Source organism: Nerophis ophidion, linkage group LG27 (genome assembly GCF_033978795.1).
Source record: "Nerophis ophidion isolate RoL-2023_Sa linkage group LG27, RoL_Noph_v1.0, whole genome shotgun sequence".
Taxonomy (NCBI): Eukaryota; Metazoa; Chordata; class Actinopteri; order Syngnathiformes; family Syngnathidae; genus Nerophis; species Nerophis ophidion.
In genome coordinates, this window is record NC_084637.1 from 18,683,265 (window position 1) to 18,700,236 (window position 16,972).

General features: G+C 40.0%; 1 protein-coding gene across 1 annotated transcript in view; it reads left to right on the forward strand.

Annotated features, from left to right (window-relative positions):
• Positions 1 to 16,972, forward strand: part of mtor (mechanistic target of rapamycin kinase) — a 294,825-nt gene that overhangs the window by 180,606 nt on the left and 97,247 nt on the right. The window contains exon 30 of the mRNA XM_061889707.1: positions 11,893 to 12,032. Within this exon, the coding sequence (XP_061745691.1) occupies positions 11,893 to 12,032 (140 nt within the window). The remainder of the gene's footprint in view (positions 1 to 11,892; positions 12,033 to 16,972) is intronic.

Consider the following 16,972-nt stretch of genomic DNA (forward strand, 5'->3'; position numbering starts at 1 on the left):
ATACACGTAAACAGCACAGTATGTACTTTATTATCATATATGTAATTCTCTTACGGGTAACCTAACAATTTATGCACAGATGAGATGTCAATATCAAAGTATTATATTGAATCACATTTTGGCAACCACTAAGTTGTCGTTAGGGGTAAATTTCAGCTCTTTAAAGAGTACTTCGATATGTAAACAGTACAGTATGTACTTTATCACCATATATGTAATTTTCTTAAAGGTACTCTAGTAATTAATGCACAGATGTGACGTGTCAATATCACAATATTGCTTTTAATCACTTTTTGGCAACCTCTAAGTTGTCGTTTGGGGTAAATTTCAGCTTTTTAAAGGGTACTTCAACACGTAAACAGTACAGTATGTGCTTTATTATGATACATGTAACTCTAAAGGGTAACCCAGTAGTTTATGCAGAAATGTAATGTGTCAATATCAAAGTATTATATTGAATACATTTTTGGCAACCACTAAGTTACCGTTTGGGGAAAATATAAACTTTTTAAAGGGTACTTCAACACGTAAACAGTACAGTATGTACTTTATTATTATTTATTAGGATACAGGTGATGGAATTCCTGCTGGGCATTGCTGCCTGACGCACCTCCTGCAGTGCCTTTGACAGGTGTGCTGTGACACCCCACTGAACACCTCTGTGGGCATAAACGGGTCATCAGCTGGGGACCACCATTCATCAACGTTTCGCTCCTTTAACCCCAGAACGTCTCATGGTGGCGGAGCGATGTCAGGGTTGTCTCCCTGCCACCCCCTGCAGATGCCCTAGGTGTTTGCACCCCAACTCTTATTCTTCCTCCTTAGCCACAGCCAGAAGGTGCCTTTTTCCGCCTCCTCCGCCAGCTCTTTCATGGCTTTCCGATGCCCCGCTCCTGTGCATCCAATGTCTCGGACAAGGCGGGCAGTTGAGGAACCAATGAAGACCCTACACCCCACTTCCACAGGGCAGATGACAGCTTTCCAGCAAGCCTCCCTGCACACTACTGCCAGGTCAGAGTACTTGGCTCGCTTCCGCTCATAAGCAGCCTCCAACCCTCCCTCCCATGGGACAGTGAGCTCGACCAGAAGAACCGTCTTGCAAGCCTCTGACCAGAAGACCAGGTCTGGCTGTAGCGATGTTTCGACGATCTCCCTGGGGAACTGGAGCTGCTTCCCCAGGTCGACCCTCATGCTCTACTCATTTCCTGGTGAGAGGAGTCTCGCTGTAGATCTCTGGCGGGGGGGTTTGGCACCCTCTCCAGCCCTCGCGAACTGAATTGGATGTCTGGCTGGAGCGGAAGGTCTGCTATTCGCCTCCTTTCTGCAGGTCTCTGACACCTCTGCCGGCTTCCTCAAGACTTGGTCGTGTCACCATCTGTAGCGGCCTTGCGACAACGCTGTCAAGCAGCCTGACAGGATGTGCTGGAGGCTTGCATTGATGGTGTTACAGAGGGGACAGGTCTCCTCGGCACCAAACCATTGGTGGAGGTTTCGGGGACAAGGCAAGGTGTTGTACGTTGCTCTGATCAGGAAGCTGAGCCTGGCTTGGGGGATCTTCCACAGGTCAGACCAGGACATAGACCTGTCTGTGAGACCTTCCCACGATGTCCAATGATCTTGCTGGCCCTGGGACACCGCTTTGATGTTAAGTGTTCCTGCTCAGTTCTTGCCACTTCTGCCACCACCATAGCTCTCCGGTCTTTTTTGGAAGCCTTTGACCAGAACCAGGGAGCCTTGCCACTCCCATAGCCTGCTCGGCCTTTCTGAACTCTGCCGACCACTTCACGGTGCTTCAGCCTGCAGATTGCCGTGTCGACCTCTTTTTGGGCTTTCCACTTTCTCCCTGTTCTTATCTGGGTGCCCGCTGCTCTCACCAGCTGGTCAGTGGATTCCCTCAGCTCCAGCACCTGCCGAGCCTTCTCTTGCTTGTATCCCAAGCTGATGGATCGCAGTGGTAATTGAAGCGAGTTCCTACCAAAGAGGCTTACGTCTGAGAGGCACCCTGGTATTCCCAGCCACTTTCTGATGAACGAGTTTGCCAGCCCATCCATCTTGCTTACCACTGAGGAGGGGATTTCACTCATCTTCAGTGGCCACATCACCCTTTGGTACAGAATGAACACCATACCTTGTACTTCCCAGGGAGTTGGCTTTGGTTGATCTTGGCCAGGCCATCTGTGAGCTGCTTCCTCACCGTCTCCCCCATCTGCCTGTCAGAGAGCTCTGCAGTGTAGGTGCGACCCAGGTTACGAAGAGGTTGATCTGCCAGCAATGGGATGTTCTCACCGCCTGCGACAAAGATGGTGTTGTCACTTCTGACTCCTTTCCTGATAGACAGACTACGTGATTTTGGGGGTTTGATATTTCATCCTCGCCCCGCCCACATGCTCGTCGATCCTCTTCAGCAGTCTTATTGTACATGCTGCTGTCTGAAGTATGGTGGTGATATCATCCATGTAGCCTCTCACTGCTGGTAGCCACTTTCCGGAAGGCAGTTTCACTCCTCCGACCATCTTCCTAGCCCCTATGAGGATGATCTCGAAAGCTGCAACGAACAGGATGGGCGAGATTGTACATCCCATGGCGATGCCTACTTCCAGCTGTTGCCAGCCTGTTGTGAAGTCCTAATCCGTGCAGCACAACTGGAGGTCTCCAATGTACTTGGCTACCAGGGCTCTCATGCAGACTGGTACATGGAAGAAGTCCAGGGCAAACTCGATGAGTTGGGAGGGACAGACCCGTATGCGTTGGCAAGGTCCAACCACACGACATGCAGGTCACCTCTCTCTCTCTTCGCCCTTTGGATCTGCAGTAATATTACATATTACTGCAGTGTTCCACGCAGCCTGGGAAGCCTGGCACGCCTGCCTTCTGGCAGCTGGTGTCGATGTACCCGTTGCTTGTGAGGTAGCTGGTCAACCTCTTGGCCAGGATGGAGAATAATATCTTTCCTTCGACATTTAGGAAGGAGATGCTCCTGAACTGGCTGATTGTACTGGAGTTCTGCTCCTTTGGGATGAAAACTGTGACTGCTCTTTGCCACACTGAAGGGATGACTTGTTTTTTCCAGGCCACTCTCAGCAGGTTCCAGAGATGTCTAAGGTCCCCTGGGCAGTACTTATACAGCTTGTATGGTATACCATTTGGGCCTGGGGCTGAGGCAGCTCTTTCTTTCCAGACTACCTCTGCCACCTCGCTGAGTTTGGGGAGGGCAGCATTAAAGAGGAAGGCTGGGGGAGCTGGGCGAGGAACATAACCAGGGGATTGACTTTGCTGGGTTACTGTACTGTTCCTTGATGTAATTTTCCAGCTCAGGTTTGATAATATCCAGCTTTCCGCTTCTCTTGTCCTCTAACAGCTGTCTCGCATGCTTGAAGGGATTTTTGAAGAAGTTGCTCCTCTCCTTCTCCTTCCGCCTTCTGCGTTTGCGAATGCCTTCAGCCCTCCGTAGGCCGGCAAGATCTTTCCTCACCTCATCCCACAGTGGGTTCAGGCCCTCCTTCTCTTCCTTGCTTGCCTTCCTCCACTGTTTCCGGAGTTGACGCCACCTCTTCACCAACTGCTCGATTTCTCTCTCCCTCCTTCCTTTCTTAATTGGGCCAGGTTTCAGCTTTTCAGCGGCTACTCCAAATCTGCCTCTGCATTCGTCGTACAGGATGTCTCCAATGCGGTTCAGCTTGGTTTCCACCTGGCCACGCAGTGAGTGCTCCCGGATAAGGCTGAGGTCCTTGTTCAGCTTCCGCCAGACCGCAACGTCGTTTGCTTTAGGCCATTTGACCAGCTGCCTCCTTCCAGGTTCTTTCCTCTCTACTCTCTGGCTTTGCTCCTAGTTGTTTGGGTTGCTTAGTGTTCTGTGTGTGTCTTTGTCAGTTCCACTCTCAGAGGCATTGGTCTCCACCAAGGGCCCTCCTGTGTCCTCCGCCTGCATTTCCTCAGCAACGGTTGATCCCTCAGCATTGTGGCTTGCCACCTAGTTTTGGGTTACTCTTGTCTGACCTGCGGTTGCAGTGCAATGTTGCTGATGGCCTCGCTCTTTGCACTTTTTCCTTCCCTGATGGATACGCAAACCTCTGAAGGTGGTCACCTTCTCCAACCCACACCTGCATCTTCTCATGATCCTATACTCTTTGTTGATGTCCGTTCCAGTTGTTACCAAGAAATCCGTCTGATTTGGGCCTTCTTCCACCCCGCCTCTCGGAGGGCCATTGAATTGTTTTTCCTTATTTGTCTTCGTAGTAAGTTTTAGGGTGTCTCTTTTACAGGACTAGTGGGTGAGGTAACTAACCTTCCACTCCCAGTGCAGACTTTACTGCAGTCATCCAGTCTTTCCTGGTTGTCCTCCAGACTTCCCTGGATGCCAACTGCCCTTTCACAGTAGTCACTGGATGCTTCCAGATTGAACGTATTGAGATACAGGTGATGGTGATTATATATGTAACTCTCTTAAGGGTAACTTAATAATTTATTCAGAGAAGAGACTTGTAAATATCAAAGTATTATATCGAACCGCTTTTTGGCAACCACTAAGTTGTTGTTTGGGGGTAAATTTCAGTTTTTTAAATGGTACTTATACACGTAAACAGCACAGTATATACTTTATTATCATACATGTAACTCTTAAGGGTAGCCCCTTAATTTATGCACAGATGAGATGTGTCAATATCAAAGTATTATATTGAATCTCCTTTTGGCAACCACTAAGTTGTCGTTTGGGGTAAAATTCCGCTTTTTAAAGGGTACTTCAACACGCAAACATTACAGTATTTACTTTATCATCATACATGTAACTCTATAAAGGGTTACCCAGTAGTTTATGCAGAAATTTGATGTGTCAATATCAAAGTATTATATTGAATACATTTTTGGCAACCACTAAGTTGCCGTTTGGGGAAAGTTTTAACTTTTTAAAGGGTACTTCAACACGTAAACAGTACAGTATGTACTTTATTATTATATATGTAACCCTCTTAAGGGTATCCTAATAATTTATGCAAAGATGAGACTTGTCAATATCAAAGTATTATATCGAACCACTTTTTGGCAACCACTAAGTTGTTGTTTGGGGTAAATTTCAGTCTTTTTAAAGGGTACTTATACACGTACACAACACAGTATGTACTTTATTATCATATATGTAACTCTTAATTTGTGTCGATATCAAAGTATTATATTGAATCTCTTTTTGGCAACCACTAAGTTGTCGTTTGGGGTAAATTTCAGCTTTTTAAAGGGTACTTCAACACGCAAACATTACAGTATGTACTTTATCATCATATACGTATGTAACTCTCTTAAGGGTAGACCTAATACTTTATGCAGAGATGAGACTTGTCAATATCAAAATATTACATTGAATAACTTTTTGGCAACCACCAAGTTGCCATTTGGGGAAAATTTCAGCTTTTTAAAGGGTACTTCAATATGTAAACAGTACAGTATGTACGTTATTATCATATATGTAACTCTTTTAAAGGTCATCTAGTAATTTATGCACATATGGGATGTGTCAATATCACAATATTTCTTTTCATCAATTTTTGGTAACCTCTGTGTTGTCCTTTCGGGTAAATTCAACAGGTAACCAGGACAGTATGTACTTTATTATCATATATGTACTTCTCTAAAGGGGTAGCCTAATAATTGATGAGATGAGATGTGTCAATATCACAATATTATGTTGAATCACGTTTTGGCAACCAAGAATACATTGATTTAACGAATTGATCCAAACACTATTAATATATATTATGTGCATGAACAAACAACAGTTAATATTGTATGTAGCTTCTAAACAAGAAAAAGGTTTTAGCACATCGACATCAGATCAAAAACAGTCCTTTACAACATCATTAATATCATAAAAAATGGCCAACTCTTTCATTTTTAGGACACGATCAAGTCTTAAATAATTTCTAACACGTTTACATTAACCACCAATTTAAAGTGTTTGTCCTACACCTAGTAGTCAGTTTGGACAGACGATACCCCAGCAGTGAAGGTTTAGCGATCGATGAATAATAAATGTGTTGTGATGTCACCATCCATGACTCGCCTGCTGATGGTATCATAGGAGTACAATCCCAGTTTCACACATAATACCAAGTAGGGGTGGGCGATATGGCCTTTTATTAATATCTCAATATTTTTAGGCCATGTCACGATACATGATATATATCGCGTTATTTTGCCTTAGCCTTGAATGAACACTTGATGCATATAATCACAGCAGTATGGTGATTCTGTGTCTACATTAAAACATTCTTGTTCATACTGCATTAATATATGCTCATTTTAAACGTTCATGCAGAGAGGGAAATAACAACTAAGTAATTTACCAAAACTGTATTTGTTAAACAGTTATTAAGTAGTCGCACAAACATGCATTTCATTTCAAAACAGAAAGTGCAAGATTGTCAGAGACAAGCTATTAGTGCACTTTTGTGCATGATGTCACTAAGATGACTTATCAAAACAACACTAAATTAAAGTGCACTTTTTGTACAGAACGCCACTACAATAGTTTAAAACGAATAAAGTGCACTTTTGTGCATGATGTCACACAAGATATTTCAATAACTGTAAAAATAAAAATTAGCTGCATAATAGGAAATCAAATAGTGTATGTCCTTCGCAAGGTGGTAGTTTACTGCAGATGTTATCTCCTTCTGTTGTTGACTATTTTTGTCATACGGTGTTGATCTGAAAATGGTTGCTTCGGCATTTTGTTGGTGTGGCACCAAACGCAGATGTTGACATGCAGAGTTTCAAACACTCTTCATTGTCTAGCGTGTGACTTTTCAAATGATGCTACAAATTAGCAGTGCTGCTACTTTTTGTAGCAACGCCTTTGCCGCATACTTGACATATTACGGTCGTCTGTTCAACATCTTTCCACTTGAAACCAAACCACCACCAGACAATGGACCCCGTGATGTTTTTCTTGGGAATTAATTATTCTTCCTTCATTTGTTACCAGATTGGCACCTTCTTTCTCTCGTATTAACACTTGCACTGCTCCATTAGCACCACAGCTAATGTTACCATGCCGCTACCTGCTCCGCGAGGGTGTGTGACGTTGCATGCGTGACAGTATGTGCAGTATGTAAGAAAGTGCACTTGTTTTATCTCTCTGTGAGGAGAGGAGAGGAAAGAAAGAGTGAGAAACGCCTGTAGTGTAATGCCCGCAGCTAAAAGCAACTGTGTGAGAATATATACTTGAATATCACGATATAGTCATTTTCTATATCGCACAGAGACAACTCCGCGATATATCGTGTATATTCCATATATCGCCCAACTCTAATCCCAAGTGGAAAATGTTAAAGCCGCAAAGGTTGGTTTCTTTTTTGGCGGGTACTCCTGACTTCCTTATCCGTGGATGACACAGTTAGAATGGGTCATCCACATGCGTTATAACGATATTTATGAAAACTAAATTTTTGGCTAAATTATATATTTTTTTAATGTCAGCTTGTTTTTTTATTTCAAAATTTACAGGATTTTTATAGTAATTTTTTTAACGACAAAATACTGGTATATTTTTTTACTGTAAAATAGATGTTGTTTTTTTAACTGTGTATTACTCTTAATCAAGACAAAATAGTACCACCTTTTTTTAAGGTAAAATTTTATCCGTAAAATATATTTCTATTTTGACAGTATTTAATTTCATTTTAACAACAATTACATTTTTGTCAAGTATAATGATGTAATTGCTTTAATATGAATGAATCATTTAGAAGTTTTACACTCATGTCTTTGTTCTTTCAAAATGAAAAGCACAAATTCATTTAGTAAGAGAAGATAAAATACTTTGACTTGGGCCACATAAAATGATGCGACGGGCCAAATTTGGCCCTCGGGCCTTGAGTTTGACACCTGTGCTATACAGCAGTGGTCCCACAACCACCGGGATCAATTGGTACCGGGCCGCAGAAGATTTTTTTTTATTAATTTAAAAAAAAAAATTGATGCAAAAAAATAAATCAAAGTTTATTTTTATAGCCCTTAATCACAAAATGTTTATTTTTATTTTTTTATTAAATCAACATAAAATACACAAGATACGTTTACAATTGGTGCACCACCCCCCCAAAAAACCCTCCATTTTTCATGACGAAAACTTTATCAAGCGTTGACCGGTCCGCAGCTACAAAAAGGTTTGGGACCACTGCTATACAGTGTATGTTCTATGCATGCCTTAGATTCCTCCTCCACCTGCAATAGCAGCGTACTGGAAATAATTCAAAAGGGAGGAAGATGTCTGCTTTCTATCAAGTTCATCGAAAGAGGATGTAATGCCTTCTGCCAAATATATTAACAATAAATAAGTATTGCCAAGGGCCCGGTGCCGCTCTGTATGATTTACCATTTGCCAAGAGTTTGTCTTTGGAGTTTACGTAAGAACTGGTGCTCTGAGTTACACTTTGAAGTATTGCTATTTTATTGTTACCATAATACAACTACTGTATCTTACTGGTTTTCCTTGTCACTCACAAAAGTTGATTTCAAGTTTATGATGTGTGCCGTATTTTTCGGACAATAGAGGGCAGATATATATACCTTGTGAAATTAGTTATTTACAGAGAAATATTCTGTAAATGTTTATTTATTTGCCATTGTAAGGTAATAATACTAACACAGACACTCGTAAACGTGTTAGCATATTAGCTGATAGCATGTACAAATATGCATGAAAACACTCCTACAGACATCACTTACGGGACACTTTAGTAAGTAATAATTGATTTAGTTATAATGTAAAACATACAAATGTTGCTTGGAATAATAAGTAAAGAATTCATATGAGTAGAACGCTATGGACGGCTAGAAGACGGAAGGGTATTTGTACTTCCGGTTGGAGGCTCAGTCCAAATCAATAACACACATATTCAATGTATTTGCTTTGTTTTTGTCGTTTTAACTATTTAAGAACAATCCAATAATTAGCCGCATCTTTTTTTGAGTTGCGGGGTTCAAAGCGTAGAAAAATAGTGGCTTAAAGTCCAGAATGTACGATAGTATCACATTATTAATATTAACAACATTATTATTACAGATTCATGCACAAGTACTTCCAGACCTAAGTGTATAAACAATTAAATACATTATTTTATAACATATATTTGATTCATTATTAGATAATAAAAAAGTAAAACATTGCATGCAGTACATGTATGGTTCATCTGTCGAAACAGAATGAAAGAATTTGTGGTGGGGGGGGGGGGGGGGGGGGCACAGTTTCGGCTGCCACGGATAAAGTGCTGGCTGTCCAGGGTCGGTACCCTAGGTGGACCACTCGTCTGTGCATCGGTTGGGGACGTCTCTGCGCTGTCTACTTGTCTCCACTTGGGATGGTCTCCTGCTGGCCCCACTATGGACTGAACTCTCCCAATATTATGTTAGATTCACTATGGACTGGACTCTCACACTATTATTTTTGATCCACTATGGACTGGACTCTCACTATTATGCGAAATCTACTATGGACTGGACTCTCACAATATTATGGTAGATCCACTATGGACTGGACTCTCACTATTACAAACCCCGTTTCCATTAGAGTTGGGAAATTGTGTTAGATGTAAGTATAAACGGAATACAATGATTTACAAATGATTTTCAACCCATATTCAATTGAATATGCTACAAAGACAACATATTTGAAGTTACAACTGATAAACTTTTTTTTTTTGCACATAATCATTAACTTTAGAATTTGATGCCAGCAACACTTGAAAAAGAGGTTGGGAAAGGTGGCAATAAATACTGATAAAATTGAGGAATGCTCATCAAACACTTATTTGGAACATCCCACAGGTGTGCAGGCTAATTGGGAACGGGTGGGTGCCATGATTGGGTATAAAAGCAGCTTCCATGAAATGCTAAGTAATTCACAAACAAGGATGGGGCGAGGGTCACCAATTTGTAAGCAAATTGTCGAACAGTTTTAGAACAACATTTCTCAACGAGCTATTTCAAGGAATTTAGGGATTTTACCATCTACGGTCCGTAAAATCATCAAAAGGTTCAGAGAATCTGGAGAAATCACTGCACGTAAGCGATGATATTACCGACCTTTGACCCCTCAGGTGGTACTGCATCAAAAACCGACATCAGTGTGTAAAGGATATCACCACATGGGCTCAGGAACACTTCATAAAACCACTGTCAGTAACTACAGTTGGTCGCTACATCTGTAAGTGCAAGTTACAACTCTACTGTGCAAAGTGAAAGCCATTTATCAACAACACCAAGGAACGCCGCCGTCTTCGCTGGGCCCGAGATGGACTGATGCAAAGTGATAAAGTGTTCAAAAACAATGCCAAGCCATGTGTTACAACAGCGTGGCTCCGTAGTAAAAGAGTGCGGGTACTTTCCTGGCCCGCCTGCAGTCCAGACATTTCCCCCTTGAAAATGTGTGGCGCATTATGAAGCGTAAAATACGACAGCGGAGACCCCGGACTGTTGAATGACTAAAGCTCTACATAAAACACGAATGGGAAAGAATTCCACTTTCAATGCTTCAACAATTAGTTTCCTCAGTTCCCAAACATGTATTGAGTGTTGTTAAAAGAAAAGGTGATGTAACACTGTGGTGAACATGTCCTTTCCCAACTACTTTGGCACGTGTTGCAGCCATGAAATTCTAAGTTAATTATTATTTGCAAAAAAAAAAATTGGGGTTTTTTAGTTTGATCATCAAATATCTTGTCTTTGTAGTGCATTCAATTGAATATGGGTTGAAAAGGATTAGCAAATCATTCTTTTCCGTTTATATTTACATCTAACACAATTTCCCAATTCATATGGAAACGGGGTTTGTATGTTAGATCCACTATGGACTGTACTCTCACTATTATGTTGGATCCACTATGGCCTGGACTCTCACACTACCATGTTAGATCCAATATGGACTGGACTCTTGCACTATTATGTTAGATCCACTATGTACTGGACTCTCACTATTATGTTAGATCCACTATGGACTGGACTCACACTATTATGTTAGATCCACTATGGACTGGACTCTCACACTATTATGTTAGATCCACTATGGACTGGACTCTTACACTATTAAGTTAGATCCACTATGGACTTGACTCTCACTATTATGTTAGATCCACTATGGACTGGACTCTCACAATATTATGTTTGATCCACTATGGACTGGACTGTCACACTATTACGTTAGATCCACGATGGACTGGACAGTCACACTGTTATGCTAGATCCACAATGGACTGGACTCTTACTGTTATGCGAGATCCACTATAGACTGGACTCTCACAATTTTATGCTAGATCCACTATGGACGGGACTCTCTCAATATTATGTTAAATCCACTATGGACCGGACTCTCACACTGTTAGGCTGGATCCACAATGGACTGGACTCTCACTATTATGCGAGATCCCCAATGGACTGGACTCTCACAATATTATGCTAGATCCACTATGGACTGGACTCTCACTATTATGTTAGATCCACTATGGACTGGACTCTCACACTATTATGTTAGATCCACTATGGACTGGATTCTCACAATATCATGCTAGATTCACTTGAATTTTTCTTACCCTGATATGGGATCGGAGCCGAGGATGTCATTGTTGCTTGTGCAGCCCTTTGAGACACCCGTGATTTAGGGCTATATAAGTAAACATTGACACGTTTAAATACGTTTAAGGAAAAAAAGTTCTTTATTGACGCATGATATTTCCAGGATGTAGGGGCCAGATATGAGTATAACACCTGTGGAAAAATATTCCCTTAACATCAGAAAATGAATGTTCAAATGTTTTCCCGAAAAAAGGGTGTGTTTTATTGTTTTAACCGTTCAATGGGTCCAACTAATGGATGGAAGAGTGAAACATTTCATCCTCTGGCCAGGAAATCCAAGCCACCTGGTACGAGAAGCTCCACGAGTGGGAAGACGCCCTGGTGGCGTACGACAAGAAGATCGACTTGAACAAGGAGGACCCAGAGCTCATCCTGGGCAGGATGCGCTGCTTGGAGGCCCTGGGAGAATGGTAATGTTTTATTCTTAGAGCAGTCAGTGTACAGCTTGCAGCATAGCCTCTAAATCAGAGATGGTCATTTGACTAAGTCCAAAGGTGAAACGTATTTGGGTAGTGATTTCTTTCAAGCTGCACAATAATTGCTGGCATGTCTGCTCTAAAAACAAAGAACAGATTTCAATGTATACTAACGCAGTGTAAAAAAATGGCCCTAGATTTTAGTGATAAAAACCGGCAGCTCAGTCGCTAGAATGTTAACGTAAAAACACAATTTGCAGTCATTTGGTGTAAAAAACCTTGATGGTCAAAATCTGGTGACTGAGCGGCCTTTTTTTGAAACCGTAAAATATATAGATTTGACTTTTTTTTACAGGCTAACTAGTTTTCTTTGCATTTGCCACCCCTGCTCTACGGTAAAGTTGTGATGTTTTGACGCTCTATGGAGAAGATCATCACAATTCTAAATGTAGCATCCTCCATAAGTCTAATGTGTCTGGGTAGCATCTTAAAGACATCAGATGAAATATGGAGGAGGAGCTGCAGAAAATGAACTTTGTCAATGTTTTCTGCTGAAGCCCTCATTCAAAACTAGGTTTATAAGTAAGTCAAATATTATTATTTATTTAAACTTTCAACCTTCTAAAAACAGCCTCAGACCTATCCATAGATATAACGTTTTTTATGTGGGTATTGGGTTTTTAGGTTTTAAGCTCTTTTTGTAAAGAACAAATATGTTTTATGATGGGTAAAACACAAAATATTAATAATTTCCGAAAAGGAGTTACAAAGTGGACTACTTAAGATGAGGTACTTACAGCCTTTAATTGGTCAATAATTCATAACCAAACTGATTTTGATGCATTATTATTTTTGGAACTATGACAGTATTTTGTCTTTGAAAAACTCACATTATCCCTTCTTAGTCCAAAAATGGTCATGCTCAAAAAAGTGTGTTTAGTAAGTCATGTATTATTTTTTTCAAACTTTCAACTTTAAATTAATTGACATTTTCGGACCCATTTATAGATTTAAAGTTGTTATATTTTTCATTTTTAAAAATGTTTTTGCTCTACTTTGTGGAAAAAAAACTGTTATGGGAAAAACACAACATATTCACTAATTTCCAAAAATAAGTTGCAAAGTGGAATGTGGTAATTACAGCCTTTAATTGGTCAATAATTCATAACCAAACTGATTTTGATGCATTATTATTTTTGGAACTATGACAGTATTTTGTCTTTGAAAAACTCTTATTCTTAGCCCAAGTGGAATGTGGTAATTACAGCCTTTAATTGGTCAATAGTTCATAACCAGACTTAATTTTGATGCATTATTATTTTTAGAAATCTGACAGTTTTTCTTCCAAAAACTCACACTATCTCACCCTAGTCGAAAAAAAAATGGCAAAACTCATAAAAGTGTGATACGTCATTTATATATATAGCTGAGATAGGCGCCAGCGCCCCCCGCGACCCCGACAGGGAATAAGCGGTAGAAAATGGATGGATGGATGGATATATATATATATTTTTTTAATTTATTTATTTATTTATTTTTTTTTTAACTTTCAACACTTTAAATTTTTGGACAGTTTCATACCGATTCATAGATACAAATTTATTATATATTTGTAATTTTTTGAAATGTTGCTCTTTTTGTAAAAAAAAAAAAAAAATAAACTATTAAATAATTTCCAAAAAGTAGTTACACAGTGGAATACTTTAGATACGCTAATTACAGCCTTTAATTGGTAAATATTTCATAACTAAACTGATTTTGATGCATTATTATTTTTGAAACTATGACAGTCTTTTTCCTTCGAAAAACTCACATTATCCCTTCTTAGTTCAAAAAAAGTGTGGATAGTAAGTCATAAATTATTTTTTTTCAAACTTTCAACACTTTAAATTCTTTGACATTTTCAGATCTATTCATAGATATAAAGTTGTTATAAATTTATAATTTTTAAAAATGTGTTTTGCTCTTTTTGGAGCGCAAGACAAGAACTAAAATATCACACACAGGAAAACAGTAAAAAAAAGTCCAAATAAGTCAGGGGGTCATGTGACAGGTGGTGACAGTACACCTACTTTGAGACAAGAGCTATATTGATGCATGCTTGGTTATGGTTTAAATTCATATCCAACAATTGCGACGACTTTTTACTGTCAAGTGAGTTTAGTTTTTTTTAAGGATTTCTGCTGGTGGTGTGCCTCCGCATTTTTTCAACTCAAAACATTTGCCTTGGCTCAAAAAAGGTAGAAAAACACTGACTTAAATGGAGGACATTTTGTTGTTAACTTGAATCGGACAAGATATCGCATTTTTTACACAGAAGCCGATATTATCGAATATTTATTTTTTTGCTGACTAATGTCCGATTTCAGTATTGAATAATACATACATTTTATGCCTTGCCTTTTCCAGACTGTACTGACAAAATACATTTCAGGGGGGGAATTACAAGATTAAAATAAAAAAAAATAGTTTCTTCCCAATTGATCAACGTAATTTAATCCGGAAAGAATGAAGGGTTACAGAAACGTCAGATGTGCAGGCTGCTTCTCGCTAGTCTTGAGAAGTCGGGACGGCAAGCAGATGGCCGTCTACTTACGTAACTGTCCCGTCTCTTTTTGTCAACCTTTTCAATCCGCTAATTCTTTTTTTTTTTCAAGACCACCATTTTGCCCAATTTGTGTTCTAATGCTGGTCCCACCATTACGCAAGGCTTGAGGGGGTCAAAGGAGAGAACACATCCAACATTCGTGTCAAAGAGCTTTGATGAAAAATAATAGGACAGAGTTTGAATTGTCATAGTGTCAAAGGACAACACAAGTTGTCCCAGTTTTGACAGAGGCGAGGAAAAACCCTGCAGTGAGAGAAAAGAAGCGACAGTAATCAGGATATTATTGGGAAAAGAAGCCAGCCGTGACGTCCAGAAGGACTGGAGTCCTTGCTGTCTCACATTGTAAATACATGCTGTGATGGAACTTTACTCCTCAGCCTCCAATTTGTATTGCATTTCTACATAATTGTTACCATGTGGAAATAATGGAAACTTCCTCATAAAAAAATCCTGTCACTATACCCGCAATGTAGCATTTTCATATTAGAGCCCAAGTCTTTCATTCTAAGTCTGGAATAATAAGAGGTGACTCCATTATGTATACCTTGTGAAATAAGTTATTTACACAGAATGTTTTTTACATACCGTCATTGTTTTCCAATTGGCAACCCGGCAGTAAAACGGATGATCAAAAAAAACAAGTCATGGTCATGGACACACTAGCTGTGCAAGCTAGTTCGCCAATCAGCTAAGCAGACTCAACAATTCCTCGGTGAGGTTTTGGTGAATTTACCGAGGAATTTGTGAAAGTGAAACAAAAAAGAATAATAATACTAACACGGACACCCGTATACCTGTTAGCACATTAGCTAATGCTACTGACACTAGTTTGATTGCTTGACGAGAAGGTATATGCATGAAAAAACTCCTACGGACATCACACCAGGGACACTTACGTAAGTAGGAATGGTTTTGGTTATATTGTAAAACTTAAAAACGTTGCTTGGCGTCACAAATGAAGAATACATACGAGTAGAAACGCTTTGGACAATTAGGGAACTTAACAGCACATGTACTTCCGGTTCAAAGCTTTAAACAGCAGGAAACACTTGCAAGCATTCCCCAGCTGCACCTGCAGTGAGCGAACTTGTCCAAAAGGTGGCGCCATAGCACAAACAATAACACACTTATGCAGTTCCAATCAGCTAAACAGACTCAATAACTCCCCAGTGACGTTTTGGTGAATTTACCGAGGAATTTGTAAAAGTGAAACAATACAAAAAGAATAGTGTTGTAAGTTTAAATACTAACACGGACACTCGTAAACCTGTTAGCACATTAGCTAATTCTAATGACACTAGATTGATTACATGACAATAAGACACATGCACGAAAACACTCCCACAGACGTCACACATGGGACACTTTAGTAAGTTTGAATTGTTTTAGTTGTATTCTCAAACTTACAAACGTTGCATGGCGTGATATATGAAGCATCCATACGTGTAAAAACGCTATGGACAAGGAGGGAACTGAACGGCACATGTACTTCAGGTTCAAAGCTTTAAACAGGAGGCAACACTTGTAAGCATTCACCCAGCTGCACCTGCAGTGAGCAAACTTGTCCAAAAGGTGGCGCCATAGCGCAAACAATAACACACCTATGCAGTTCCAATCGGCTAAACCAACTCAATAACTACACGGTGACATTTTGGTGAATTTACCGAGGGATTTGTGAAAGTGAAACAATACAAAAAGATTGTAAGTTAATAATACTAACACGGACACTCTTAAACATGTTAGCATATTAGTTAATGCTAGCAACGCTATTGTGATTACATTTCAATAACATGTACAAATATGCATGAAAACACTCCTACAGACATCCCACATGGGACACTTTAGTAAGTAAGAATTGTTTTAGTTATATTGTAAAACTCACAAAAATTACTTGGAGTGATAAATGAAGTATCCATACGAGTAAAAACATTATAGATGGAACGGCACCTGTACGATAGCACATACAAATATGCATTAACACACTAATAGACATCACACATGGGACGGTTTTGTTAGTGGGAATTGTTTTAGTTTTTTTTAACACTTACAAAGGTTACTTGGAGTGATAAATTAAGTATCCGTACGAGTAGAAACGTTACAGATGGAACGGCACCTGTACGATAGCACGTACAAATATGCATGAACACAGTCCTGCAGACATGTGAAGTGAATTATATTTATATAGCGCTTTTCTCTAGTGACTCAAAGCGCTTTACATAGTGAAACCCAATATCTAAGTTACATTTAAACCAGTGTGGGTGGCACTGGGAGCAGGTGGGTAAAGTGTCTTGCCCAAGGACACAACGGCAGTGACTAGGATGGCGGA